Genomic DNA, 26064 nt, shown 5'->3' on the forward strand with positions numbered 1-26064 from the left:
CTCTGAGACAGGGCCCTCCTCTGCACACCGCTGGGTGTAGCCCAGCTGGATCTGAGGGCTGGTGAAGGAGAAACCACTGCTTGAAAAGTGTGTGCGGACAGGACCAGCAGGCAGAGGATGTGGTGCCCTGGAAGCACAGTTCTTGTTGGGAAGGAGGGAGAGACGGTGATAACACACAGGAAAATCCCCCGTCTAAGCCTGGAAGCCAGATGGAAGCCGTTGCCCCTAATCTAGGAAGAGATTAGATTAGACCCATAGTCATCTTCCTAGATTAGGAGGCAAGGAAATCGCTGTCAGTCATTCACACCCTACAGGAGCATTGAGACACCAGAGCCTTTCCAGGGGGCAGCTCGCAGAGTATGAGAAGGGAACAGAGGGACCCAGGAAGGCCAGGCCTGCAGACAGCTCTGTCCTGGGAGATGCTATTATTATTCCCATTTTACAGAGGAGGAAAACTGAGGCACAAGGAAGTAACATGATCAAGGCCACCCTGCCCCATGGTACAGGAGCCAGAACCCAAGCCCAAGCACTCTGCCCAGTCCCCAGAGCCCATATTCTTAACCATCCTGCTACAGCTAGGGAATATCACATCGTGGCTAGGGGCATGGCCTCTGGGTACATATCCCAGCTGTTGTGCCATTTCTAGATGAGTGACCTTGGGCAAGTGACTTGTCTGTGCTTCGGTGTCCTCATTTATAAAGTGGGGCAGTAGTGCCTGCCTCCCAGGGTTCCCCTTAAATGAATAATACCTATAACATGTTTAGAACAGTGCCAGGCATGCAGCCACCATCCAGTGAATATGGGCTATTGTTCCTGAACCCTTTATGGGCACATGACCTTGATAAGTCTAGAATGCTTCAGGATTCCAAAATGCCAGCCCATGGGAGCCTGGAATCCTCCAGCGACTTTCTGATGCGTTTTGGCTGCAGCATTGTACCAGGCTTCCCATGGCTGGACGGTGTGAGGCTCAGCCCCACACAGGCAAATGAGGTGATGTCAAAGTCTTGGCTGGGGCCCAGCCCCTGTAACCTCCCCCTCTCCTTCCTTTCTTCTCCCTCACTCAGAGTCACACACACACTCCAGCTGGGCCCAGAGGAAAGGTGAGACGGAGAAAAGGTGGCTGGTGGGGGCAGGGACCATCCAAGCGTGGCTCCCGCCGCCTGGTAAACCTGTGCGCTCAGGAGCTGTGGCTGGACCTGAGGGAGCCTACTGTCCCTCTAACTTGAAGCTTGGATTTGCAGTAATCCCAGAGCATCAGCCCTCCAGGTGTGAGGTGTGTGAGTGTCCACGCGGGTGGCGGGCGCCTCTTCGCGGGCAGGGCACAGACTGAGGCCTGGCTGGGTAGCCATGGCGGATGAGAAGACCTTCCGCATCGGCTTCATTGTGCTGGGGTTCTTCCTGCTGGCCCTTGGCACATTCCTCATGAGCCAAGACAGACCCCAGATCTACGGTACCTTCTATGCCATGGGCAGCATCATGGTGATCGGGGGTGTCATCTGGAGCATGTGCCAGTGCTACCCCAAGGTAGGCAGTGGGGTGGGGTGGCGGGTTGGATTGGGGCCAGGGTCTGGGGACGAGGAACCAGGAAGGCCAGGCTGTGCCTCTATTCTAGGCATATGCTGTGCCTGCCCCATCCTTTAATCTCTTTTCATCCTCCCGATTTTCACTCCTCTTTTCTTCTCTTCACTTTCCTGATCATCTATCCATCCATCCATCCATCCATCCATCCATCCATCCATCCATCCATCCACCTCTCTGTTCCTCCATCACTCCATTCATCCCTCTCTTCCTTATAAGGATTGATCAGAAGCCCCTGGTCTGGAGCCCTGAACTAGGCACAATGAGGGAGACAGAGTAAAACCCAACGCATGATGCTTGTGTGCATAAACCAAAGTTAATGAGTGCTTGCCACCTGCCAGGCACTCCTGCATTCATGGTGCAGCTCAGTCCTCATCCAGAGTCTTTGGTACTTCTACAGTTCCATTTTACAGTGGAGACGCTCAAGGCTCAGAAAGGTGAGGTCTCACAGCTCCTGAGTCAGAGTTGGGATCAGAGCTCAGATGTGTGTGACGTAAGGCATGACTCCCCGCCTCAGAGGGCTGTATCCCTGTGTCCCAGAGCTGCCGAGAGTTCCCGGTGGGTCAGGTATAATCTGATGGCCTGGGTTGGTCAGTGCTCGATCCTTCAGAGTTTCAATGTACTCCTAGCCTTGTGAGTGACTTAGTGATGAGAAAAGCACTGATTTGGGAGGTCTGAGTTCTGGCTCCAGCTCTGTCCCAAACTCTGTGTAATCTTTGCCTTTCTGACCCTCAGTTTCTTACATCTGCAAACCGGGGCCCCGGGCACCTATTTCTCCCAGCTCACAGAGTTATTATGAACAGAGATGGGATGTAGGAATGTTGTATAAACCATTGAGTATTATATTTAGGTGAAGGGCTGCCGCCCTTACTGTTATGGGTCTTTCCAGCAACTCTATGGAATGGATGTGTCAGGAGCTATGAGCATTTACTGCCCAGAGAGGTTGCCTGGCTTTTCCAAAGTCACATAGCTGATCAGACAGACCCAAGGAAACAAAAAGAGAAGCATGGATTTTAACTTGGGCTCTGCCTCTCACTTCTTGGGAGATTTAGGTCAAGCCCCTTCCCTCTCTGAGCCTCAGTTTCCTCATCTGTACAATGTAGGAAGGGTGGGAAAGGGGGTGCATCTGAGGATCTTGTTGATTGTGACATCCACCCAGGCAACCCCCACCACCTGCAACCCCTTCCTCACCTTCAGCCTGGGTGCTCTGCTGGGCGGGGGGGGGGGGGGGGGTGGTGGCGGCAGGGAGGTCGTGAGAGGAGGGAGGAGGCTCCTGGAAACCTGGGCCCAGCTCTACCTAGCCCTGCCCCCTCCGCGGGTCAACCTCAGGCTGTCAGAATGTGTGGTGCTAGGGCGGTCCTGGCTGGTTTGTAGTCATTTACCTAGCAGTTTACAGTCAACTCTCCTCTGTGAAATGCCCTGAGCAGAGGTCATAGAGAGAGGAGGGCCTTCAGGCGAGCCACTCACTTCATTATCCTCCTCTTCCCAGTGAAGGAGGCTGGACCCCGGGGGAAGGCAAGGGAACAGTGGGGGGCACGGAGGGGAGTGTCCTTCCTGCTCTCTTTCCTACCAAGAGCTGGTTCTGGGGTGGTGGGCAGAGTGACTGGGAGGCAGTGGGGGTGAGGGAGAGAGAGGGGGAGCGGGAATATTGCTGTGCATTAATGAGTAACTGTTGATAGATTCACGTGCTCCTGTGCTCTGGAGGCAGCATGGCAGCGTGCAAGCGCGGCTTGGTGTCCAGCAAGCCCAGATGCAAATCCCGCCTCGCTCCTGCCCCATTTCTGTGTCCTTGGCGGAAGGAGTCGTCCCATGTCCCGAGCCTTGCTGCTGAGTGAGAGGAACCAGTGGGGTCTTGTTTGGGGGGACCCAGCATCGTGCCTGGCACGGAGGTGTTTTGAAGGCATTATTCTCAGGACTAGTGTTTGTGGCACTGGGCAGCTTCTCTGTGTGTGTGCATGCAGGTGTGTGTGCAGGTGTGGGCCTGTGTGGGTGTTACAGCCAGCACACTAAGGGAGGGAGGGAAGTGTGTTCTAAACAAGGGAGCTGTGCTAGAAGGGGAGGACCCATCTCCCATACTGTTTCTTTGGTGCCTGGGCCATCCATGGGAGCCCTCAGCAAATGCTGTGCCCACCCCACTCCTCAGGATCCTCCCCTGCCTCTCAGTGCCTGGCAAATGGAAATTTTCTGGATTGAAAGAAATAGAAATATAAGGGACAAGAATCAATTAATTAAGATATGGAGGTAAAAGTCGGCCAACACCAACACGAATTAAACTATCCCCATCTTTGAGGGGCTGAGGATCTTGCAGAGAAGACAATTTTCTGTCTAATGAGGAGGGAGTAGACTTTACAGAGAAGAAGGGCTAAGTTTTGTGGGTTAAATAGAAGTTCACCAGACAGAGAAGTTGGGAAAGACATTTCGGGCAGAAGGAACAGCATGATCAAAGACACAAGAGCAAGGCAGCAGGGTCAGCGTAGCTGCTGGGGGTCAGAGGTGGGGAAGGAAGGTGAGGTAGAAAGAGGGAAGGGCCCAGCATCTTGGGGCCTGAGATGTCATGCTAGGAAATTTGCTTCGTACCCTTTAGATGATGGGACAAGAGAGGAACATGATCAGATTTGCAGTTCAAAGAAGTTATCAGGCTGACATCCGGGGGTGGCGGGTGGAGGGGAAGGAAGGTTCAGAGTCAACCAGACCTGTAGGGGAGGCTCTTCCTTTGGTCCAGGTGAGAGATGATGGTCTCCCAGGCTAAGGCGGAATTTAAACCCAAGACTGTAGGAACCGAGAAGACACTTCCAGTTCATCGAACATACGGTACCCATTTGCTGCTGGACGTGGCATTGTCACTTCCATCTATTTACCTGGCTGAATATCTGAAGCAGACTCGGTCAGATTTGGTGGTCGGCTGGGCCTCAGGCTTGAGAGGGGAGGTGGCAGTGGAGCAAGTCTAGTAGGTGGGGCAGTCAGGGATGCTGCGCCCATTAGCAGAGATGGGGGAGGACGGCTGGGAGAAAGGGGAAGATCGGCAGGGAAAGCAGGCTCTCTCCCTGTCCAGCTTCTGCCTTGGCCCACGGGTCCCCCATTCCTCACTCCCGCCTGCTCTGCTGGGGCCCAGGATCAGGCCCCTGATTGGCGGCTAATGGATTGTCCTCTCCATGGGCCTTTCTTGTTCCCTGTGCTCTTTCTCTTTGGAGGGGTTCGTCTAAATGCAAACCTGCCTGTGCACTCTCATCCTGGGAACTCCTTCGGGGCTCCTGCTGCTTCTAGATGAAAGCTGGACTCCTTGCTGATGTTCTGGGCTTTTCTTGTTCTGATCTCCCCTCCCTAGCTTCGGCTCTGCCTGTCCCACTCTCCGAAAAGAACTTGTATTCCAAGGTGCTTCTCTGTCTTTCCTTCTCCTCCAGGCTTTCCACAGTAGCAGGGATGATAATGATGATGGTGGTGGTGATGGTGATGGTGATGATGGTGATGGAGGTGATGATGGTGGTGGCGATAGTGACAATGGTGATGATGGTGAAAAGGAGGATGGTGACCAGGCCATGAGGTGATGAGGTAGAAGAAGGGGCAAATTCTAGGAAGTACAAAACCAGCTGGCAAATACAGGGCATCCTTAGTGGGTATGGAAGATACCCAGGCCCCTGCCTTATGTCCGAACATTTGGGCGAAGCTTACCCTCCTAGGCTTAGTATTCTTTTCTCCCCAGCAGAATGAAGCTTTTCTGGTGCAGACAAGTGTCTTTTACTTATCGTGTTCTCTGAAAAGGAGAAAAGGGACTGCTCTCTGTGAACCTGGTATAACGTAGCAGGGTCTCATCAGATATTGATCAAACAAATTTCACTGGAGAAGACCATGACTCAGAGAAGGTAGCTGCATCTTCAGTAGCATCAAACCATAATTTACCGAGCGGCTACTATGTGTCAGGCACTGTGCTGGGGGATTCCTTACATAGTATCTCATGGAATCCTCACAGCAACTCCAGGAGATAGGCGTCGCTAGCAATATTTTTTTTTTAACTTGGGGTAAAATACGCACAACATAAATTTTACCATCTTAACCGTTTTTGAGGGTGCAGTTCAGTAGTATTAATTACATTCACATTGTTGTGCAACAGGTCTCCAGAAATCTTTTCATCTCGCAAAATGAAACTCTGTACCCAGTAAGCAACAGCGCCTCATCCTGCTCCTTCCAGGATGTGGCAACCACCATTCTGCTTTCCATACCTACAAATTAGACTGTTCTCGATGCCTCATTAGCAGTGGGAACATCCAGGATTGGTCTTTCTGCGACTGGATTATTTCTTCACATTTTATCCGTGTTGTAGCCTGTGCCAGAACTTCATTCCTTTTGAAGGCTGGATAACATTCCCTTGCATGTATATGCTACATCTTGTTCAGCCGTTCATCTGTGTATGGATATTTAGTTGCATCCACCTCTTGTTTACTGTGAACGATGATGCAAATATCTCTTTGAGGCAAACCCATGTTGCACAGGAGCGCAGAGAGGCTCTGGGAGGGGAGATGACCTGCCTGAGGAAGCTTTCTCTCCCAGTCTCCCAGATCGCAGAGACAGGGCTCCTTCTGCCTCATCCCCCTGCTTTCCTTCATGACACACCTCCCCTCCCCTTCCCTTATGTGCCCACCCCTTGGAGCTGCACTTGCAGAGACATCTTGGCCCCTGAAAGTTCAGAGATAGGGACTCGCGGGCACAATCCTGGCTTTACACTTCTCGGTCCCCACCACAGCCTCTGTGCCAAGAAATGCATGACAATGACCTGCTTTCCACTCATTCACCAGATGTGGATGAAGTGCTTACAGTGTGCCAGGCACATTCTGGGCACTGCCCGAAAACATAGGGAAATGACAAGATGTGAGTTCCTCCAGGTTAGGGGTGTCTCACTTGCTTGCTGCCTCCTAGGGCCCAGAAGAGTGCTTCGCACGCAGCAGGTGTTCGATAAATGTTTGTCAGGTGAATGTAGAGCCGAGTGGGAGCAGGAGCCTAAAGATCCATGTACCCACTGGTGCTGGGCCCTGAGCAGGCCCCGCCCCTGTCAGAAGGGGAGGCTTTCTCTGATCGGCCTCTTTCGCAAAGGTTCTGGAGAGCTTTGGCTTGTGTTCTGGGGCAGCAGCAGCCAAGCCTGTTTGCAGGCAGCCACGGAAAAGCCGTTGTCCCTGTGCCTTGCAGATCACCTTCGTCCCTGCTGACTCTGACTTCCAAGGCATCCTGTCCCCAAGGAAGTCGCTGGGCTTGCTGGAGAGTGGGCTGACCCCTGAGAAGAGGTAGGTGTCTGGCTCTCCTGGGCTGGGAGGAGCTGGAGGGGAGGGGCAGTGAGCCTCTCAGTGGGGCAGTGAGTCAGTCTTCCCTTACAGAGGAGAGAGAGGGAGTGCGGTGGGACGGGTGGACTTGGCTTCCCCACTTACTGAGAGCATACTACGAGAAATCATGGATTGTTTTGAACTCTCAATTCTGTGAGGTAGGCATTATTACACCCATTTTACAGATGAGGAAATCGAGACTCAGGGACTTTGTTTTGTCTTACAGTGAACTAATGGCAGACACGAAATCAAAACCAGGTTTGACCCTAAATCCCAAATGGCTGTGACCACTACTACGACTATAGCAAACAATAAGAGGCATGGTGATGGCCGTGGCCCAGAGCTGGGGCTCTGCCACTCAGGGCTGCGTGACTTTGGGAAAGTGATGTTCCTCTCTTTGCCCCCTCTGTAAAATGGGAATCTAATGGTACCCTCCTCCTGGGGCTTCAGGGGGTGTTCAGTGAGATAACGTATGCCGAGTGCTGAGACCAGAACCTAGTGCTTAGTAGGCCCTCTGTAAGTGTTGGTCATCATCAGTAAGAAGAACTTCCTGTGTATCAGAGACCAAATTAGGCATTTTGCACCCGTTGCCTCCTTCGGTCCTCATAGAAACCTTGCAAAGGGATGGGGTATCCAGACCTTTACATGGTTGTGGAAACTGAAACTTAAGAAGTGCAATCACGACCCCCAAATCTCACGGGGAGTCAATGACAGACCAGACCCCAGCAGACCTGCCTTTGTCTCTGAAGGTGACAAGCCCTGGAGACTTGCCGGGACATGGCAAGGCAGGGTCTGTGGCGAGGGCTCTGGAACTCTCTCTGCTTCACTGGGGGAAGGAGGTGGTGATAGTATTTTCTGTTCTTGGCACGCAGAGTGACCAAATGTCCCAGGGGAATGAGGCGATAGGACGTGGTGGGAGTGGGGGCCAGACTCAGGACTGGCCATGTGGGGAGAGCTGCTGACAGAGCCGGGTTCTCAGACAGAGCCTGAGTCTGGGCTCCTCCTGGTTAGTCCCCAGCCCTGGGCAAGGGAACCTCACTTTCCAGAGGGACCACAGAGAGCAGGAGAAAATGTGATGCCTGGAGTCTCGTTTCTTCCACCTTGTGTCAGAGTTACCTGGGCAAGGCAGCTAAAGCCTCTGTGCCTCCGTTTCCTCCAGCATTTCCCAGAGTTACGGTGAGGATTAGATGAGCTACCTGACAGAACCTGGTGGGTGAGGAGCACTCAATAGCCACACGATTTCCGCTGATATTTCTTCATGTGAACAAAGGGAATGATCGTGCTGCTCATGGTGTTGTTCAGAATAAATGGGACGATAAGCACCAAGCCTTTAGGCCGCCGTCTGGGACCCAGCAAACTCTTAGCAATGTGACCGTTCTTCATTTTGCAGTCACATTCTTAGGGTTAACTTTCGAGACACAGGGCGAAAGGAGCACTTGGCTTAGCTCTGCCACTTATCTTACCTCGCTGGGCCTCAGACTCCTCATCCTTGCATTAGGCACAGCAATGACCCCCAAAGGCCTCTTCGAGATCAGGGTAGACCAGGCAGCCAGAGCATGTGGGCCAGGGAACAACACTGATGTTTGTTGAATGATTCTTTGCCCACCTGCCCGTTTTCTCCTTTGCTGTCTGCTGGGCCTCCACCTAGCCCCCAGGCCCCCTATGTCAGGCTGCGGGAGGAAGCTGCCTATGACCAGAGCCTGCCTGACTTCGGCCACATCCGGATGAAGGTCATGGGCTACGGTGAGGACCCCCACCCCTTGCTGGCCCCTGAGCTGGGACAGCAGCAGCTGGAAGCCAGTGATAGAGGAGAAAATGGCCCTCGTGATGCTCAGGCCTGGATGGAGGCTGCCGTGGTTGTCCACAGGGGATCGGATGAGGATGAGGGAGAAAGAATTTCACTTCGGAGCAGGCCTGGGTGAGTGTGCAGAGCACAGAACTGGGGATGCTGCCCAGTTCTGGGGTGAAGGAAAAGGGAGGACACTGAGGGGTGGTTCGGTTCATTTGGGAGTAGAGAGGGCAGTAGGGGTGGGGACACCCTGAGAGGAAGCAGGTGTAGCAGACACATGAGTCTGGTCTTAGTCAGATGGGCCTGGGTTCAAATCCCAGCAGCTCTGGCAAGTTTCTCACCCTCCTGAGCCTCAGTTTCCCCACATGGGAATAATCACTCCTATCTCAAAGGATTGTTGTGAAGACTGCAATAGTGCATTAGTGCAATAGTGTAATAGTGCATAGGCCTCTGTGCCGTCTGAATGCTTGTCATGGGTAGCCAGGAGTAGGGAGCCAAAAGACCTGAGTTCAAATCCATCCGGACTGCCACGGATATGCTCTATGACCTCAAGCAGGTCACTCACCGCCCCCCCCCCCCCACTCCACCCTGGCTGTTTATGGACTGGGTTCTTCATTCATCTATTTATTCAGTCATTCTACCACCACTACTGGGCACCTACTCCCAGGCCTTGAGGACACACACCCTGCAAGAGCGCCCAATCCAATGGGGAGGCAGATGAAGGAACAGAAAGTGACACCTAGTGCGATGGGGGCTGATGGCCGGAGACCCCTGAGTGATTGGAGGAGCAGAGGAGTGTCCTGGTTTGGACAATGACATGATAATAGCCCATTTCTTGAGCTGCTACTATGTGCCAGGTATTGTGCAAAGTGCTTTGCACACCTGATCTGCTGTAAACCTCAGGGACACCAGAGGAGTGAATACTGTTATTTCCCCCACCTTACAAGGGAGGAAACTGAGGCCCAGACAGGTGAGCTCGCCTCCCCTGGCCTTGCAGCTAGTGGCTGAGGTTTGGACTTAGCCAGTCTGACTCAGAGTTACCCTTGCCCCCTCTGGCTTTGCCCCTACAGAGTCCCAGGCTGTCCCCAGGGTCCCGCGCCCTTGGCTTCCTTCCAAGATGACCTGGACATGGATTCCAGTGAGGGTGGCAGCCCCAACCTGTCTCCACGTGAGGTGAAAGAGCCTAGTCCTCAGCCACAGGAGCCCTGGGCCTGCAGGTGCTGGCTGGACCGCTTCCACGACTTTGCTCTGATTGATGACCCCACATTGGAGGACATGCCTCCAGAGGGGCAGTTGCGGGACACAGTCCTGCCAGGCTGTTGGCAGCCGTCCCCGAGGACAAAAGAAGAGGCAGCTTCGGACACCGGCGCCAAGGGGCCAAAGCAGGAGGAGGAAGACTTGTACTACGGGCTGCCAGACAGCCCCGGGGACCCCCTCCCAGACAAGGAACTGGGCTTTGAGCCCCACGCCCAGGGCTGACGTGAAACTTTCCTGGGCACTAGCCTGGCATGGCCACTAGCCCTGTGTGACCTCACCAAGCCTCAGTCTCCCTATCTGAAAAATGGGGTTGCATGGCAGTTCAAAGAAACAGTGTATCCTGGAGCCCTTAGAGAACTGTAAAGAAACACACAGGGAGTGGATGATTACTTTCGAAGGACCATCGCTCATCCCAATTGTTATTTTTGGGGGGATAAAGTTTTGAAGGTAAAATGTGATTCGTGGAGAAGATTTGCAGCAGCTGGGGCTCTCAAGAGCCTTTATTTCCTCCCCCCAAAGTTGGCCTCTGAACAGGAATGCTCCTTTGTGCTATGCCTGGGTCTCTGATCCTCTGTGGAGGCCTCTCAGGGTTCCTGTTCCTGTCGAGTCTTGTAGTCCACCTGGTAGCTGGCGTTACCATCTTCACCCAGAGCTAACACATTCTCCTGCCAACATCCCTCCTGTGGCTCCCATCACTCCAGGACCCAAAGCCTTCCACAACTGACCTCTGCTGATCTCCTTTCGCCCTGGTTAGCCCCACGTCACACCCTCTGCTCCTCAGTCCCCAGACCATGCCCCATCACGCACACTCACCCTGCCGCCCTGTGCCCTTCCCACAGTCTCCTCTGCCAGGAAGCTCCCTTGTCTGCCTGGCAAACTTATGCTCACCCTTTAAACTCTTAAACAGATATCCTTTCTCTAAAAACCTTCCCTGATGTACTGCGTCCTGGAACAAGTTGGTCCTGGCTCCTCTGGGTTTGTATACTTACCACTGGGGCATGACTGCCTGCTCAAGGCTGGAACTCTTGCTTTACTCACCTTGGTATATCTCCTGTGGCCAGAGTCAGAGGTTATTGAAGGTGTGTGGACTGACCAGAACCCAGGAAATTTTTGCAGATAACGTTCCCCTCTCCACTTCCCTAAACCTTAGACTCCTAGTCGCTTTGCTCTCTGGCATTCGAAACTCTAAATGGCCTGCATAGGAGTCATAAAGCCAAGAGAAGAGCCCTCAGAGTAACCCCCATTCCTGCAGAATACATCTGCATTGGGTTAAGACTGTGGGTGAAATGAAGCTTCCTGGCTTAATGCGATTTGATTGAAGTGGAATTTACTGAACATCTACTATGCTCCAGACACTGAGCCAGGATCTTTATGGGGAAAGAGACATAAACTGATAACAACTCTTGCCTTCAAAGGGCTTGAATGCAAGCTTAGTGAGCTTGTTTTCTTTTAAGTTAGGGACAGAGTAAAGAGCAGGAGCCAAGGTGAGAGCAGAGAAGTAAAAACTTAGCACACCAGAGGCAGCAGAGTGACAACCACACAATCATCTGGGGCCAGCAAGTGCAGGGGCAAATCGCTCGGCCTGCTTCGGCAGCCCCAGGAGATACTGCTGTATAATGCCTGTAGTCTGCTGATCTCTGCCAAGCCCCTCTGTGTCCCAGCACAGGCATGGTGGTAGTTTCAGAGGAAGGGGCAGTGGCACCACCTCAGTCAGGTCCACACACTCAGAGGTTGTACTCTGGGCCATCTGGGAGGGGGCGACCATCGCCTAGGCTGGGCTTCCAGGTCAGGGCTGGGGGACTCGGAAGTGGGAAAGGGATGTCCCCTGTTCTGGGTCAGAGGGTACACCCCCAGAACACATTCCAGCTCAGGTGTGAAAGCCTCAGTAGTGAAAGGCATCATTGGGCACGTCCCCCGTGCCATAACATGTCCACTCATAGCCCCGAGTTATTAGACCGGGTGAGGTGTAGTGTGTCTCTGCATTCTGTTTACAAAAGCAAGGAAGAAGGGGGACCTGCATCAGAAACAGCACCAGGAGGAACGGCTGAAATAAAAAAAGTTTTCAATGTTTCAAGGGGCCACCTTTATTCACCTACAAATTCTTTTATGTAAAACCACCTGCTCCCTCTCTGGGCTGGAAAAATGAGGCATCGTGCCTGGCGGGCACCACGGGCACCCTCTAGAAAGTGAACACCAAACACCGTGGCGTGACCACGTGGGATAGCCGTGTGGTGTGGCCCTGAATCACAATGGTAGAGCATTTCCTGGATCTTACCAGAGAACCAAGAGCCTGGCTGCCAGGCCCACCAGCAGAGAGGGGCCGACACAGGAAGCTGCACTAAGGGCCCAGGGCCATGGCGAGCGATGGTGAGACTCAGGCTTTGGCTGCAGTTCTGGCTCCTCCACCATCTTCCTATGTGACGAGGAGACCACACACCTACTCTGCCAGGGACAGTCCTGGTTTATGCACACTTAGTAGTGCATCCTTTCATTCTCAGAGGTATCCCATTTAAATGGTAAATTATATATTCACCCTCTCTGTGACCTTGAGTCTTGTTGCCTTTGTGGACTTCAGTTTCCTCATGTGCAAAGGAAGATAATGGACGCCGGTCTTTGACCTTTGCAGGGGTTAGATGGTGGGGGTATTTGATGGATTCATCTGCCAATGCCTGCAGGAGACCACCAGGAACTCATCTGTAGCTAATAGTTGGGTTTATTACTCATTGCAATGAGGGGAACAGACCCCACGGGGTACAGTGCGGTGCTCTCTGTAGTAGGGTATGAGAAAGAATTTATTACGGGATTTGAGCTTGTGCGAGGTGATTTGGGGGAGGACCTAAGGAAGTGGGGCTCTGCTCTGTGGGGAAGCAGGGTTAATTCTATAATAGGTCATCTCAATCAATCTGATTTAGAAGGAGGAAAGGGTAGACCCCAGCTGAAGCGATAATTGCCAGAGAAGCAGCAGTCATCCTCCAGCCAGGAGAAAGGCATGTTCGGTTATTGTTGTGGCCGTGACAATGGTCATATTTTGCCTTTTCGGCCATGGCTAACAAGTGGTTTTGATTTGTCTTGAGCCATCATGGACACAGAGTGGCCTTGTTGGGTGCCGATGCTCAGTGAACTTGATCATGTTCAATAGGACACAAAAGCCTAGCTGTGAGGGTCACCTGCCCTCTGGTTTCACTCTGGTCTCACTGTTCAGTGGGTCCTCCTTGGGGCCTGACAGTGACTGTGGGGAAGCGGTGGGGAATAAAATGCTGTGGATTTCATTTGAAAAGAAGAGCCTGTAGCTTTTTAAAAGTTTGAACAGCGTGGGGCAAGGGCTCTTATTCCATTCAGCTCTGAACACCCCCAGCTTTGTGATCTGCCTCGCGAGGTTATTACATATGAAACCCCACCAGCCCGTTTCCTTGACCTTGCCACCTTTCGGTCTCCTCTGAGAACACAGGCCTCTGGGATGGCCCCTCTCTTTGGTTCATTAACTGGGAAGGTGAGGTCTTCTTGCAGGTCTCCAGGGTGGGTGGGATGCTGCAGGGCCTGGAGGAGCAGCCTCGGCAAACCCTAGGATTCCAGCTTTCAGCCCCAGGCTCCAGGTTTGTGTACCATGGAAAAAATTCCTGCTCTTTTCACCCTCTTGTCAGGTCAGAGGGAGTTTGGAACTTTCCAGTCTCTGGGAGAAAAAAGCCCTGGAGGGATGGAGAGATGGTTCCTGCCCTTAACTGGAAAAGAGAGTGTCCTGGGGGCAGGGAGCTCTGGCCCCACTGGCTGCTTGCCATGACCTTGGGCATGCTGCAGGCCTCCTGGGCTCCACCTCTGTACTCTGTACAACTAAGTGGAGGTGGACAAGATTGCACTTCTACTCCCAGTCCATAAGCACTGTGCCAGGTGCCCTCACGCCTATTACCCCATCTGGTCCTCGCAACAGCCCTGGGGACAGATCTGTCGACCCTATACTGCAAACATTTGTTCTGAATCTCAGAGTCTGGAGTCAGAAAGACCTGGGTTTGTACTCAGCCTCAGCCAGTACCTTGCTGTGTGACCTTGGACAAGTCACTGCCCCATCCACATCCACATATATACAGTGGGGAAGATAATACCTAGCTTTCAGGCTGTCATGAGGAAGAACTAATGGTATACCGCCTCCCGCACATTATAGGTGGTCAAACAGAGTCAGTCTCCTTCTTTTCCTCTCCAGGTCTCAATTTCCTCACCTGCACAGTGGGGATCAATTCTGTCCTGCTTATGAATTGATAGTAAGTGAGTGGATGCATCAGAGAGAAGATGTGTGTGAGAGCTCTTTGCAAAGGATACAGAAAGTCTATAGTGTGCCAAGTACCAAGGGGCAGGTCAGCCGATAGCCAGTGACTAGGAGCTAAGGCAGAGATAAAGTACCTCCTGCAGGACAGGGAGGAGAGAGCAGAGTGCCGAGTAAGAGAGGCAGCATCTCAGGAGCACGGAGGAGGAGCAGGATCCTTTGCGCCCGGTGATGCAGACAACGAACGGAGTTACCGAGCATCTGCTGGGTAGCGGGTATTCCACATGCATTAGCTTGCTGATTTGGATCCTCCCATCACCCCTGAAAGAGGGCTGTTCCAGGGGCAGAGCTGGGATTCAAACATGGTTCCTCCGAGCCCGAGCTCTTTCCCCTCTGCCACCTGTTGTGGACATGGAACAAGACGCAGTGCTGCACTGACTATGTTATGCTCACCTGATCTCATTTCCTCCTCAAAACCTGCAAGATTGTTGCATTGTCCCCATTTTACAGATGAGGAAACTGAGGCTCAGAGAGGTCGAATAATTTGCCCATTATCCCAGAGAAGAGCTAAATGGAGGAAAGGAGGTATAGCTATGGGCTTTCTACTCCTGCTAGGAAGCAGCCAGTAGTCCCAGGTCATCCCAACCCTCGTGAGGACAGGAGAAAGACACATATCAGGCAGCAAGTTTCCACTGAGCACCTGCCTGTGCCTTTTCCTGCACTAATGCTGAGGGCAGACACACCCTTGCTCCTATACCTTCTCTGATCCCTATTTCCAGAGGGTAAGGCTTGGTTCCTGGGCGTGGCATTTGAGGCCTTCATGGTCTGGCCCCAACTGTCCTTTCCAGCCCATTCGTCCACCACTTTCTCCTGTGCCGCAGCCACTGGAAACCTGACCCTTCACGCCATTCTACCTGTTCCTTCTGCCTCACGCCCTTCATCCCCTTCTCTATCAACCTTCAAGGCTTGGTTCAAGTTCTACCTATTCCCTAGAGCCCAAACTGGCCCTGCTCCCCACTCCTGGGGCAGAACCCATCCCCGCTCACCCTCTCCTCCAGGTTCTGCCTAAACGGTGTGCACCACGCTGGTCCCAGAGCTTCTCATGTGACTGGCTGTGCATGTGCCAGTCTCCCCACCTGGACTGGGAAGTCCTTCAAGGGCAGGGGCCTCTTCCTACCCATATTTTTACTCCAGGACTTAGCAAAGGTGCATGGCAGTAGTGCTGGTGGACAGGATGAAATGGACCTGACCTGATCTGGACCAAGTGCCCGCTTGGAAGTCTCGCTGGCTCAGGCACACAGACTGCGCAACAGGGATGAGGAGCTTTGGTATCGACATAATTAGCCTGAGTTTGAGACTGGGTTTTCCTTCCACCCCCTCAGCTCTGTGGCTTTGGTCAAGAGACCTACCCACTCTGGTCCTCACTTTTCTTATCAATAAAATGAGGTTAATATTATCTTCCTAATAGCGTGTTGTGAAGATCAGATGAAATTATGCATGCTGAGTACTCGACGTATGCTTGGTGCCTGATGAGCCCTCAGTAAATGGCAGTGATCATCATTATCACCATTTGTAGGGATGAGGGGAATGTGTACAATGTGTAGACATCAGGAGCCAATGTAGACTGGGGTTGGCATCCAGCTCTGTCTCATCAGCACTTCTCAAATGCGGGCCAATGTGGACCCGGCTGGGCTGGTAGCATCAGACTCTCCTGGGAAGCTTTAAAAGTCCAGTGTCCTAAAAGCACCCAGGAGAGGTCTGGGATGGTCTCACTTTTGAATCAGCAAGCCAGGTGATTCTAAAGCACACAAAGTCTTAGTCTTTTGTTTTTAAATGGGTTATTAAGGACTAGGATGTTTTGGAAGGTGATCCAGAGAAGGTGGGGGTTGCGAGCCAGGATTTAAACAGGCAATGAAGGGGCAAGGGTATCTCGGGCAGAGGGCATGGGCAAAGCCCCAGAGGAGAGAAGGAGGAAGAGGTCCTAGGACCTGGAGGAGAGGAACTTGGCTGGAGCGATGGTGGCCAAACGCAGAGAGAGAGGCTGGAGCTTTTCATGGGCTCTTTGAATTGAGCCGTGCGGCTTGGATTTGTTCTGAGGGGCAAGTAAGACCAGCTGAGGGTTCTTGAGCAGAGGAGTGACATGAAGAAAGGAATCTTTAGGGCATATTCTAGTTAATAAGTGCAAGAGGGAATGGAAGAGAACATATTGGTGGTGAGAAGCTTGGCTCATGGCCTGAGGCAGGAATTTAATTCCCAACCTAGCTTGAAGAAAGGTTTTTCCCACCTGTGAGAGTGGCCCCGGATAGATGTCAGGTCAGGACTGACGCTTGGCAGACCCAGTGCTCCCAAGTCCTTGTTGCTGACCACAAGGTCTGCTGAGTGGAGTGAGGAGCCCCATGGACCTTGTCCAAGACACCAGAGCCCAGGCTAAGGCAGTGCCTGGTTCAAAGGCAGCCTGAGGAGGGGGGGGAGTGGCAAGTGAGGGCCCGAGTGACCCAGGAAGTGCCCAGGTAGGTAACAGGCCCCTCAGGTAATTCTTTGGATGGTGAGAGTTCCCAAGCCACCTGCACATCCTCCACGTTGACATAAGGTGGTGGGGAGGTGGGCAACAGCAGGCTTTGGATGCACGATCAGCCCTGCGGGGGGTGGAGAGTGGTAGATTTCCCTCCTTCCCTCCATCTCTCCCGCATCCCTCCCTTCCTCATCCCTCTCCTCCTCCCTCCCTCTATTCCTTCCTTCCTTCCTTCCTTCCTTCCTTCCTTCCTTCCTTCCTTCCTTCCTTCCTTCCTCCCTCCCTCCCTCCCTCCCTCCTTCCCTCCCTTCCTTCCTTCCTTCCTTCCTTCTCACTGCAAACACTGTCTAAACACCTGCTTGGTGTCCCCAACCTTGCCCCATGCCAGGCACTGGCACTGGGGACAGAGAGATATGTCTGACACATGCCTGTCTGGGGGCAGGCACTCACAGGGGAAACTGCAAAATGAACGGTGACAGGTCGGCGTGGTCAGTGCTGAGAAGAGAGAAGCACAGTGGAGATCTGCCCCCGCCTGGGGAGTTAGCAATTGCTTCTCAGAGTGGTGGCTGCACTGAGCTGTGTCTTGGAGGTTTCACCACGGAAGAAAGGGGAGTGAGAACAGTTTGGACAGAGGCTGGGAGCCCCGACTGAGGGCTGCGGGTGTGGAGGGTGGCTGGAGAGGACGCAGGCTGGAGAGGACGCAGGCTGGAGAGGATGCAGGCTGGAGAGGATGCAGGCTGGGGACCTGGTCAGGATGGCCTGTGGCTGCCACTGTGGAGCACATGGGAAAGCCTTAGGCAGTGGGACCGACAAGGACCCGTTTCTATGTTTCCATAAAAGGAAGACTTTGTAACACTCAGAGCTGCCCAAAGAACATCCAACAGGCAGAGATCACAATTCTTAAAGGGGAAAAAAATAATTTCAGCCACAGGAAAGGTCTGTGAACCCATAAAAGAAACAAAACAAAACCATGGTCAACCTCAGGAATAATCAAAGGAATGAAAAACAAGAAACCATGTTTCACCCGTAACATTGGCCACGTTTTGTAAAGTTGATGACAACGGGTGGCAGAATGTGGAGGAACAGGGTTCTGTTTCACACTGCTGGTGGGAATTGAAATGATGCGAGTGTTTTTTGGGGGGCGATATGACAGCGTGTGGTTAGTGCCTCAGCACGTAGGCTGCCCCTGGATTCTGCAACCCCCCATGTAGGAACTTATCCTAAGGAAATAGATCAGACAGGTGTGCCGAGATCACTCATAGAAGGGCATTTATTGTGGCATTGTTTATGATAGTTCAGATGTGGGAAGAATCGAAACATCCAGTGATAGGAGATTGGCTGAACATATTGCTATATTTATGCCAGAGAATATATACGACCATTAAAATTATAACCCTCCCAACCAAACCCCCTTTCGCCTGCTCTCACAGTGCCTCGTGCCTCTCTCTGGTGGCCTATGGCAAAGTTGTAATTTCACATTTGCTTGTGAATTTCTTCGATGACTTCCTGAATGACTCATTAGACTCAAAGCCCCAGGAAAGCAAAACTTGTGTCTGTTGCATTTATTATTGTGTCCTCAGTGCTTAGGGAAGTTCCTGAAACAGCAGGTCCTCAATAAACAGTTGTTAATAAATGACCGAGTCCATATTCCCTTTTAAAAAAAATTGCGGTAAAGTATACATAACGTAAAACTTACTACTTTAACCATTTTTAAGTGTATGGTTCAGGAACATGAGTACATCCTGTTGTTGTCCAGCCATCACCACCTTGCATCCCCATTTTCGTCTTCTCAAACTGAAACTCGGTGCCCATTAAATACTAACTGCCTCGCGCCCCTCCCCCAGCCTCTGCCAACCACCATTCTGCTTTCTTTTTTTTAATCTCTCCTTTCTCCCCATGCCCCTGAGTCTGTATTTCTTGATGTGAAAAGAGGTTCATGACATATAGTTAATAAAAAGAGAGGTTAAAAAGTAGAATGCAGCAAACACTGTTAATTCCCTCCTTCCCTGATTTTGTTTGGAGGGATGACGTGCTTACTGCCAGGTGATAAATTATGGTTGATCCAAAGCCAGGCACGACCATCCTGTTTTCCCACTGCCAGTCTGGCCAATGAGACCTGAAAAGAAATTTGTTGAGGTCACTTCTGAAAAAGTCTCCTGATAAAAAAAGCAAATGTAATTAGGTTTGCTGGCCTTGAATACAGATTCAGTGGCTGGAGCAGCTTCAGCTGTCTTGCAACCATCAGGGAATTGCCAAGAGAATCACAGAGATTTTGAATCTTTGAAATGGTGAACCAAAGCCAACAACCATTGGTCTTCTAGTTAAGTGAGAAAATTTAGCCCCTATTTGATTAAGCTATTCTATTTGCAGCTGAATTCACTACCAATGGTCATAGACTATGACCCCATATATACCTACATGTAAATAGAAATAAAAATAAATAAATAAAGAAATCTCTCTGGGTGATGAGATTCTTCTTTATGAAATTTTTATAATGAGCATGTCAATAACGATCAGAAAATAACTTTTTTACATTTAAAAAATAAATGACGATACTGGTTCCATTAAAAAAAATAGAAAAACAAAATATCGCCCCTCCCCCCCCTCCCAAAAAAAAACAGCTCACTCCCATCTGATCAGAGAGTCTTAGGAAAACTCTGATGAACAAATTCAAACAGCGAATGCGGGGTTGGACTTGACCAAAACAGTGTGTGATTCTAACCTTACGAAGGAGGCAGGGTCAGCATCCAGGGAAACATAAGACCATGAGGCTCTGTGAGGAGAGGTCATCCGAGCAAGGTCCTCAGAGCAGCTGTGAGGGCTGGGACTTGCCCTCAGTGGCTCTCCTTTCCTCTTACTCCTGCCCCCTCCTGCAGCCCTGAAGGTCCACTGCTCCCTGTGGGCTTTGAGGCCAGACCCCTTGTCCCTGACCTAGGCATGTCCCTCAGCTCCCACAGGACACTTCCGCCCTTACCCAGAGATGAGGCCCCAGGCCTTCTCTGCTGGCTGCCTTGCCAAGCGTGTTAGGGCAGATGGACCGGATGACTAGGAGGAAGGGCAGTGCTGGACTCTGGGCCCAAGGCCTCAGGGAGATCAGGCAGCTGCGGGATCAGCAGGTGGAGCTGACGGTTAGGAACACCTGTATTGGCTGAAAACAGGTTTACAGCAAGCAAGTTGCCTTCTCGTCCCACAACAAACCTGGGATTATCTCAGTGAAAGTGACCCTGGGGAAAAATGGAGGAAAGAATGAAAAATGCCAGCAGAGACCAAAAGGGAAAACACACTAAGGAGTGGTGTTGATTCTGTACTAGGCAAATGTCCCCAGGCGGCCAACGCGTTGCATGGGGACAGCTAGCATTCTTCCGCATGCCCAGCATGCTGCTCTTAGCCATGTACGTGTGTCAGGTAATTTGATCTTCACAGGAGGCAGTGCCGTCAGAGGTGGACCCGAGGGAAGTGTCTTGGAGGGGGAGCAGGGGCAGAGATGGGCACCGGGGACTAGGTCATCGGGATGGTTCGTGTCCGTGCTCATTCGCATGAGGAATCTGGGTATCAGTTATGTTGCCCTGCTTCCGGTCCCTTTAGAATGGGGTGGACCAGCCTGGGTCAGTTTGCTGTCCCCACTCTCTCTGGTCTCTTCCCTTCTGCCTCCCGCCCCTCCGGATTACGATGCTCAAGCCCTCTCCTTGAGCCTTCGTTTTCCCATCGAAATAACGGGGTGCCACCTCTTCCCATGGAGCACTTTTTATGTTTTTGTCCGGGGGGTGTCTAGACACTGCCCCTTATTCTCTGCGGGATCTTCCCTGGCCTCAGTTTCCTCACCCCTGTAATGGGAGAGCAGCCCTGCCTGCCTGGCTCACAGGGCTGATGCGAGGCCTGGGAGTGGGGTTCAGGTGGTTATGTCTGTGTTGGAATTCAGGGCTTCTGGCCCTTATACGAGGCTCAGCTGGCTGCCTCCTCTACACCATTAACACTCTGACCAGGAGGTGATGGAACCTGGGGGTTAGTGGCCCCAGAAGAGACCAATGGCACGTTCCTCCTGGTCCCCACCCCAACTTGCCCTGGAGCTGCTGAGGATTTTTTCCTTTTACTCTAGACCTCAGGGCACTTGATGCAAACTGGGTGCATTCCCTTGGGGTCTTTGGATCCAAACGTCTAGTCCAGTGATACAGTTGGGTGTTTGTGTGGAGGCGTAGGGGTGCCATCTGACCCTTTCCGGCTTCTGTCCTTCCTCTACCCCTATGTGCATCTAATATGGTGAGTTCCTCCCTTTTGCTTGTGCTATCAGGACATAAAGCATTTTCACCGTCATCTCATTTGGCCTCTCATCTCCATGGAAAGGCTGGAATTATTGTTACCATTTTACTGATGGGTGAACTGAGGCTTAGAGAGGGGCAGTGACTTGCCCAGGGTCACTTCCCGGGTTTAGTGGCAGAGCTGGAATTAGTACTGTGTTCTGGTTCCCATCCTCGGGTCTTGTCCTATCTGCTGCCCAGCCCTGTCTGTTCAGGGAGTGCCACCTGGAGGAGGTGCCTCTGAGGTGGGTCTGGAAGGCTATGCAGGTGTCAGGTGAAGAATGCTGGGAGGGGCACTCCATCTGGGAACAGCATGTGAGGAGGCTTGGCCCCGGCCAGGTGGCTGCAGAGTGGAGTGGGCGATCTGGAAAATGTAGCAGTGCTACATTTTCGGGGAGTAAATCTGTGGTTCCCACACTATGGGCTGCCTCACAATCTCCTGGGGGAGCTTATGAAAGGCAGATTGATTCCTGGATTCCAGTCAGAGGCATCTGTGCTTCCCACAAACTGGTTCTCCGCTCCCACCCCCTACAGCTCTGACGCAGGTTGTCCCTGGGCCGCTCTTGGAGAAATGCAGCAGGACCGAGGAGGCAGACCAAGGGCAGAGCGTGTGCCGGAGGTGGGGGCAGGGGGCGGTGCGGAGTGAGCCAGGGGGCTGGGGGCGGTGCGGAGCGAGACGCAGCAGTAACTGTCGGAGCGGGGGGGGGGGGGGGGGGGGGGGGGGGCCTTTTAAAAGTGCAGTGTTCCCATCCACCTTCCCTGCTGACTCGTTTTCCCCCTTCCCTTTTCAGTGCTCTCCATAGCTCTTGTCACCAGCTCCCACACATCTGACTTCTTTATTATGTATTACTCTACGAATGTGAGGGCTACATTGAGGGCAGGAGTTCGTCTGTCCTGACGTAACCCACTCATGTAATCCAGCACCTAGGAGAGTACTTGGCACATGAAAGGTGACAGTGGGGCCTGTTGTTCTGTTTTGTTTATTCTCATTTGTATTTTAAGGTGGAAGACACCTGAGTGTGTTCGGAGGCTGGCAGGAAAAGGGGACAGCAAGCTTCGGTGTGTACAAGATGGAGACAGGATGTCAGAGAACTGTTCCTGGAAGAAGCTGGGGGAAGGTTGAGGCGCCCCAGCCTTCTGGACCTCTGCTCCCTCTAAGGCTGCAGGGGCGAGCTGCTGTGTAGGGGAGAGGCAGTGCCTGAGGCGGGCGCTGCTAGCCCGCATGTTCTCCATGAAGCTGCAGGCAGGGGAACCCCAGGGAAGAGAGGGGTGGGGTGGAGGCTTGTGGAGTGTGATGGGTCTGGTGTAGCTCCTGAGGGGGCCTTTGGGGAGCCAGTAAAAGCATTACTGAGGCTGGCACTCTGGTTGTGGCCTCCTTTTGTTCAGAAGCTCCCAGGAAGGGGCCTCGAGAGACATTAAAACCAGCTTCCTGTCTCAACATCCCCAGCTGGGCCATTCACTGCTCCCTGGGCTTGTCACTTCATTATAGCTGGACCCCAAAGCCTGAGTTGTCTCCTCCAGGAAGCCTGACTGGATGCAGTGCCCATCTTCTGGGCTCCCATAGTCCAGTCTTCATCTGACTCTCTCCTCCTACTTCTCATCACAGAGGCCTGTGCTCTTTCTTACCTGCCTTCCTGTCTGCTCTGCAGGGTCTGATTCGTCCCAGGGGCTAGAGCAGGCCACCAGGCTCTGCCTGGCTGCGAGGTTAGGCCCTGGTTTCTCACGTCATGCATTGGATGCCCTCTGCTGGCCCAGCATGGGCACTGCTCCTGAGTGGCTGGAGGTCATGTTCTCTAGGCCTATTTTCTCCCTTCCTAGTCTCTTCCTTCCTCTGTTCCCGAAACACTGTGCCCTTGAAATCCTAGTTCATCACACACAACCCCCTTGTCCTCAAATGGCTCTCAGAACAATCCTTCCCTTTCTTCTCCGCCTAAAGTCCCCCTATTCCCAAAGCACAGTGCTCACTTACCTTCCTATAGCCTTTTACCTGGGGCTGGAGGTGTGATAGGGGTCCTCCCTGCTCCTCACTGCCTCTTCCAGATCATGTCCTTCTATCCTCCACAAATGCTCGACATTGAAGCTCCTGTCATCAGATTACACCCTTTCTGTACTGGAGACTTAGCTCACGGACACCGTCTCTTGCCGGTGTGGTCCCGACATCCTCTGGACTCTCAGTTCCCGCTCCTCCAAAGACCTCACCATCATACTCTTCACCTTGTTGCCACCTGTAGCTGTATTTCCTCCAGAACCTCAGTTTCAAACACCCATTGTCTGATCACCGCTTTCCCTTTTTCCATCCCACTCCCAACTCCCATACTCTTCATCAATACCTGTGACACCTACCATCCATCGATGCAGCTGACTTTGCACCTGTGGCTCTCCCTCACTTCCTCACACATCTCACCTCCGCCCCACTGAGACCCTCGTCCAGCTCGTCTCCACTCTTTGCGCACAGGCGACCCCTTGCCCCACTATTATCCTACTTAGTGGGGAAAAGTCCAACCCTGCTTAAACTCAAGCGTCCACCCACTCGGCTCCAGAGAGGCATACGTGCTTTCTGGTTTCACTCAGCTATCAATCACAAACCTCCAGTGGGCCCTTGAGGCTGTCCTACAGACCCACGCATTTCCTGAGCCCATCGCTCTTCTTGACTTATTTTACCTTTTATTTTAAAGATGAGGAAATAGAAGCACAGAGGGGACTGCGTGACCTGCCCCCGGAGACTATGCCCCTAAACCCCAAAGATGACTACATATTATACCTTTTCCTTTCTCTTCAAACCTCCAAAACCTTCTCCCCCATCCTTCCTTCTAGCTGATGCCTTGCTTCTTCTTCTTCTTTTTTTTTAATGAGAAAATACATGCAATAGAGAGCCTCTAGCAGTTTCTGCTCCATGCCCCCCTGCCCCACCACCTGTACCTCTGCCCTCCTCCACCTTACTGTCTGTTATTAGGATAGTGTTTGTTTTGCTGTTTCAAGGACAAACCCTCCACTTCTGTACCAGAAATCATCCCTTTTCATCTAAGAAAGATCCCACCTCTTGCCAACTTTTCTCTCGCTACTGTATTGACTACAGGTGGTTTAACTTCTGGAAGAATAGCTTAGTGTGTGCATGTGCATGTGTGTGTGTGCGTGTGTGTGTGTACACCAGGAGAGGAGTTCCTGGTTGGGAAGGAGGGCCAGGCCACCAGCATTTCTCACTGTCCTCTCCACTACTATGCATTGTGGCCGTGATGCTGACTGCCGAGCTGGAGCTCACCCTGGCCGAGCTGAGGCAGTTGCTTTGTAAGTCTTCTCTTAAAAGCCACAGGGAGATTCTTAAAAGGAAGCCCTGGGACATCTGTTCTTAAGCAAATTCAGAAGTTTTCATTGTCCCAGATCTTGAGGACACAAAACGGACAAGCTCTTCTGTCCTGGGGCATCCATTCCAGTGGAAGAGAAGGACAATGAACAAAGAACTAATATCACAGAGTACTTTAAAGATGCTATGGGAAAAAAAATGAAACAGGGACGGGAATGGGGGGGGGGGAAGGGCAGGGGGCATTCAGGAGAGGTCTGAGAAGGTGGGAGCATGTCTGGAGGACACCAGGAACAGCCAGGAGCCTGGGTGGGAACTAGGCGAGTGGGAGAACCAGAGAGGGGACAGACCGGGTCAGCTGGGACCCCAAGGCCACAGTAAGGTCATTGGTTTTTGCTCGAGTGAGCTGGGAGGCACTTGGGGTTCTGAGCCCAGGGTAGAGGTAGGGGTAGGGATGAAGGTGGCAGTGGGGTGGGAGAAGGGGGTGTCTGCCCTGGGTCTGAGCGTATTCATTCTGCCTGCTTCGCTAGGAAGACTGCAGGGGACACAAGCAGAAGCAGGGAGACCTGCCGTTGACAAGTGACCATGTCCTGTGAGTATCCAGGCCTAGGTGGTTGGGGCTCAGGCCAGGGTGGGAGTGTGGAGGATACTGGAACTTGAAGGAACAGCCCACAGATCTGGTGGGCTGGGCGTGGGCGGGAGGAGTGGGGGGCGGGTCCAAAGTTTTTGCTTCGTTCCTGGACCCATGGTGCTGTACTGACCGGGTCGGGAATGCTGTGGAAGGTGTGGGTGTTGGGGAAGATGGGGAGTTCAGGATTAGCGTGGTCATGTGCTGTGTACTACGTGTGCTTTCTTCAGTCCCTGGGCCCTGGCGGGGCACTGAGGTCTGTAAGGAGGGCTGGACACTGACCCGCTGTGGGGCTCTCCCCGGGGCCTCCCACATTCCGGGGGCCCACACAGTGGACGACACGCGTGTGGTAAGAAGCAGGAGCTGGGACATTGGTGCAGGAGGCAGGATCAGTGAGGAGGCCACGGCAGCCACAGCCATCTGCTGCGGAAGTCAGCTTTCAGGGAAGCAGGACACCCGGGAGTTCCAGTGACAGCGCCGCCAAGGGCGGAGAAAGGGCTGGGGCCCGGATGCTTCGCAATGGTTCCTCCTTATCTGTTCCTCAGCCCGGCTCAGCCTGGGCTCCAGGAGGCCAAAGATACGTCTACCTTTCTGCAGCTGTGGTGCTGGCACTCTGGCAAAGGGTGGGCTCCCTGCCTGAGAGAACCTGATCTCAGCCTGCCTGGATCATTCCCTCCCAGACCTGAGCCGAATGGGAGGCTGAGTGCGGGAAAGGCACTGGACCCATTCACTGTGGCTTTTGTGGGGGAGGCCCTCAGAGGAATGGAAGGGCAGCTCCTTCCTTGAGTTCTCCCCACACCCACCCAAGCAAACAAACATGCATTTATCTTTTTGGTCTGTTTATAAACAGCTCCCTCTTGCTTTTTTATAGCAAGAAGCTTTCCTAGACCTGTTTTGCTTTTGTAACTAGAAGATATTTATTCACGGTTTTGTAGCATTTTTATTATATGATGACTTTTTAAAATAAAAACAACTTTGCCATGACTCTTGCTTGAATCTGTCTAGAATGCTTTGCTTATGCTAGAAACTTGATAAAAGTTTGTGGAATGGTTGAGTAAATCAAGTATTTGAGGAGTACGAACTAGTATTTTCAGGGCAAGTACTTGATGAATACTAGACCTGTCCTAGGATAAGATCAGTATC

At 52.4% G+C, this 26064-nt stretch overlaps 1 protein-coding gene across 1 annotated transcript; it reads left to right on the plus strand.

The window, feature by feature from the left end:
• Nucleotides 1–1084: 1084 nt before the first annotated feature.
• BSND (barttin CLCNK type accessory subunit beta) lies at nt 1085–14933 on the plus strand. Its single transcript, XM_016120464.2, has 5 exons — nt 1085–1100; nt 1242–1524; nt 6757–6851; nt 8536–8805; nt 9747–14933. The coding sequence occupies exons 2-5, from the start codon at nt 1348–1350 to the stop codon at nt 10153–10155; spliced, it is 951 nt and encodes a 316-aa protein (XP_015975950.2). The 5' UTR covers nt 1085–1100; nt 1242–1347; the 3' UTR covers nt 10156–14933.
• Nucleotides 14934–26064: the final 11131 nt, after the last annotated feature.

This window comes from Rousettus aegyptiacus, unplaced genomic scaffold, assembly GCF_014176215.1.
Source record: "Rousettus aegyptiacus isolate mRouAeg1 unplaced genomic scaffold, mRouAeg1.p scaffold_m13_p_1, whole genome shotgun sequence".
Taxonomy (NCBI): Eukaryota; Metazoa; Chordata; class Mammalia; order Chiroptera; family Pteropodidae; genus Rousettus; species Rousettus aegyptiacus.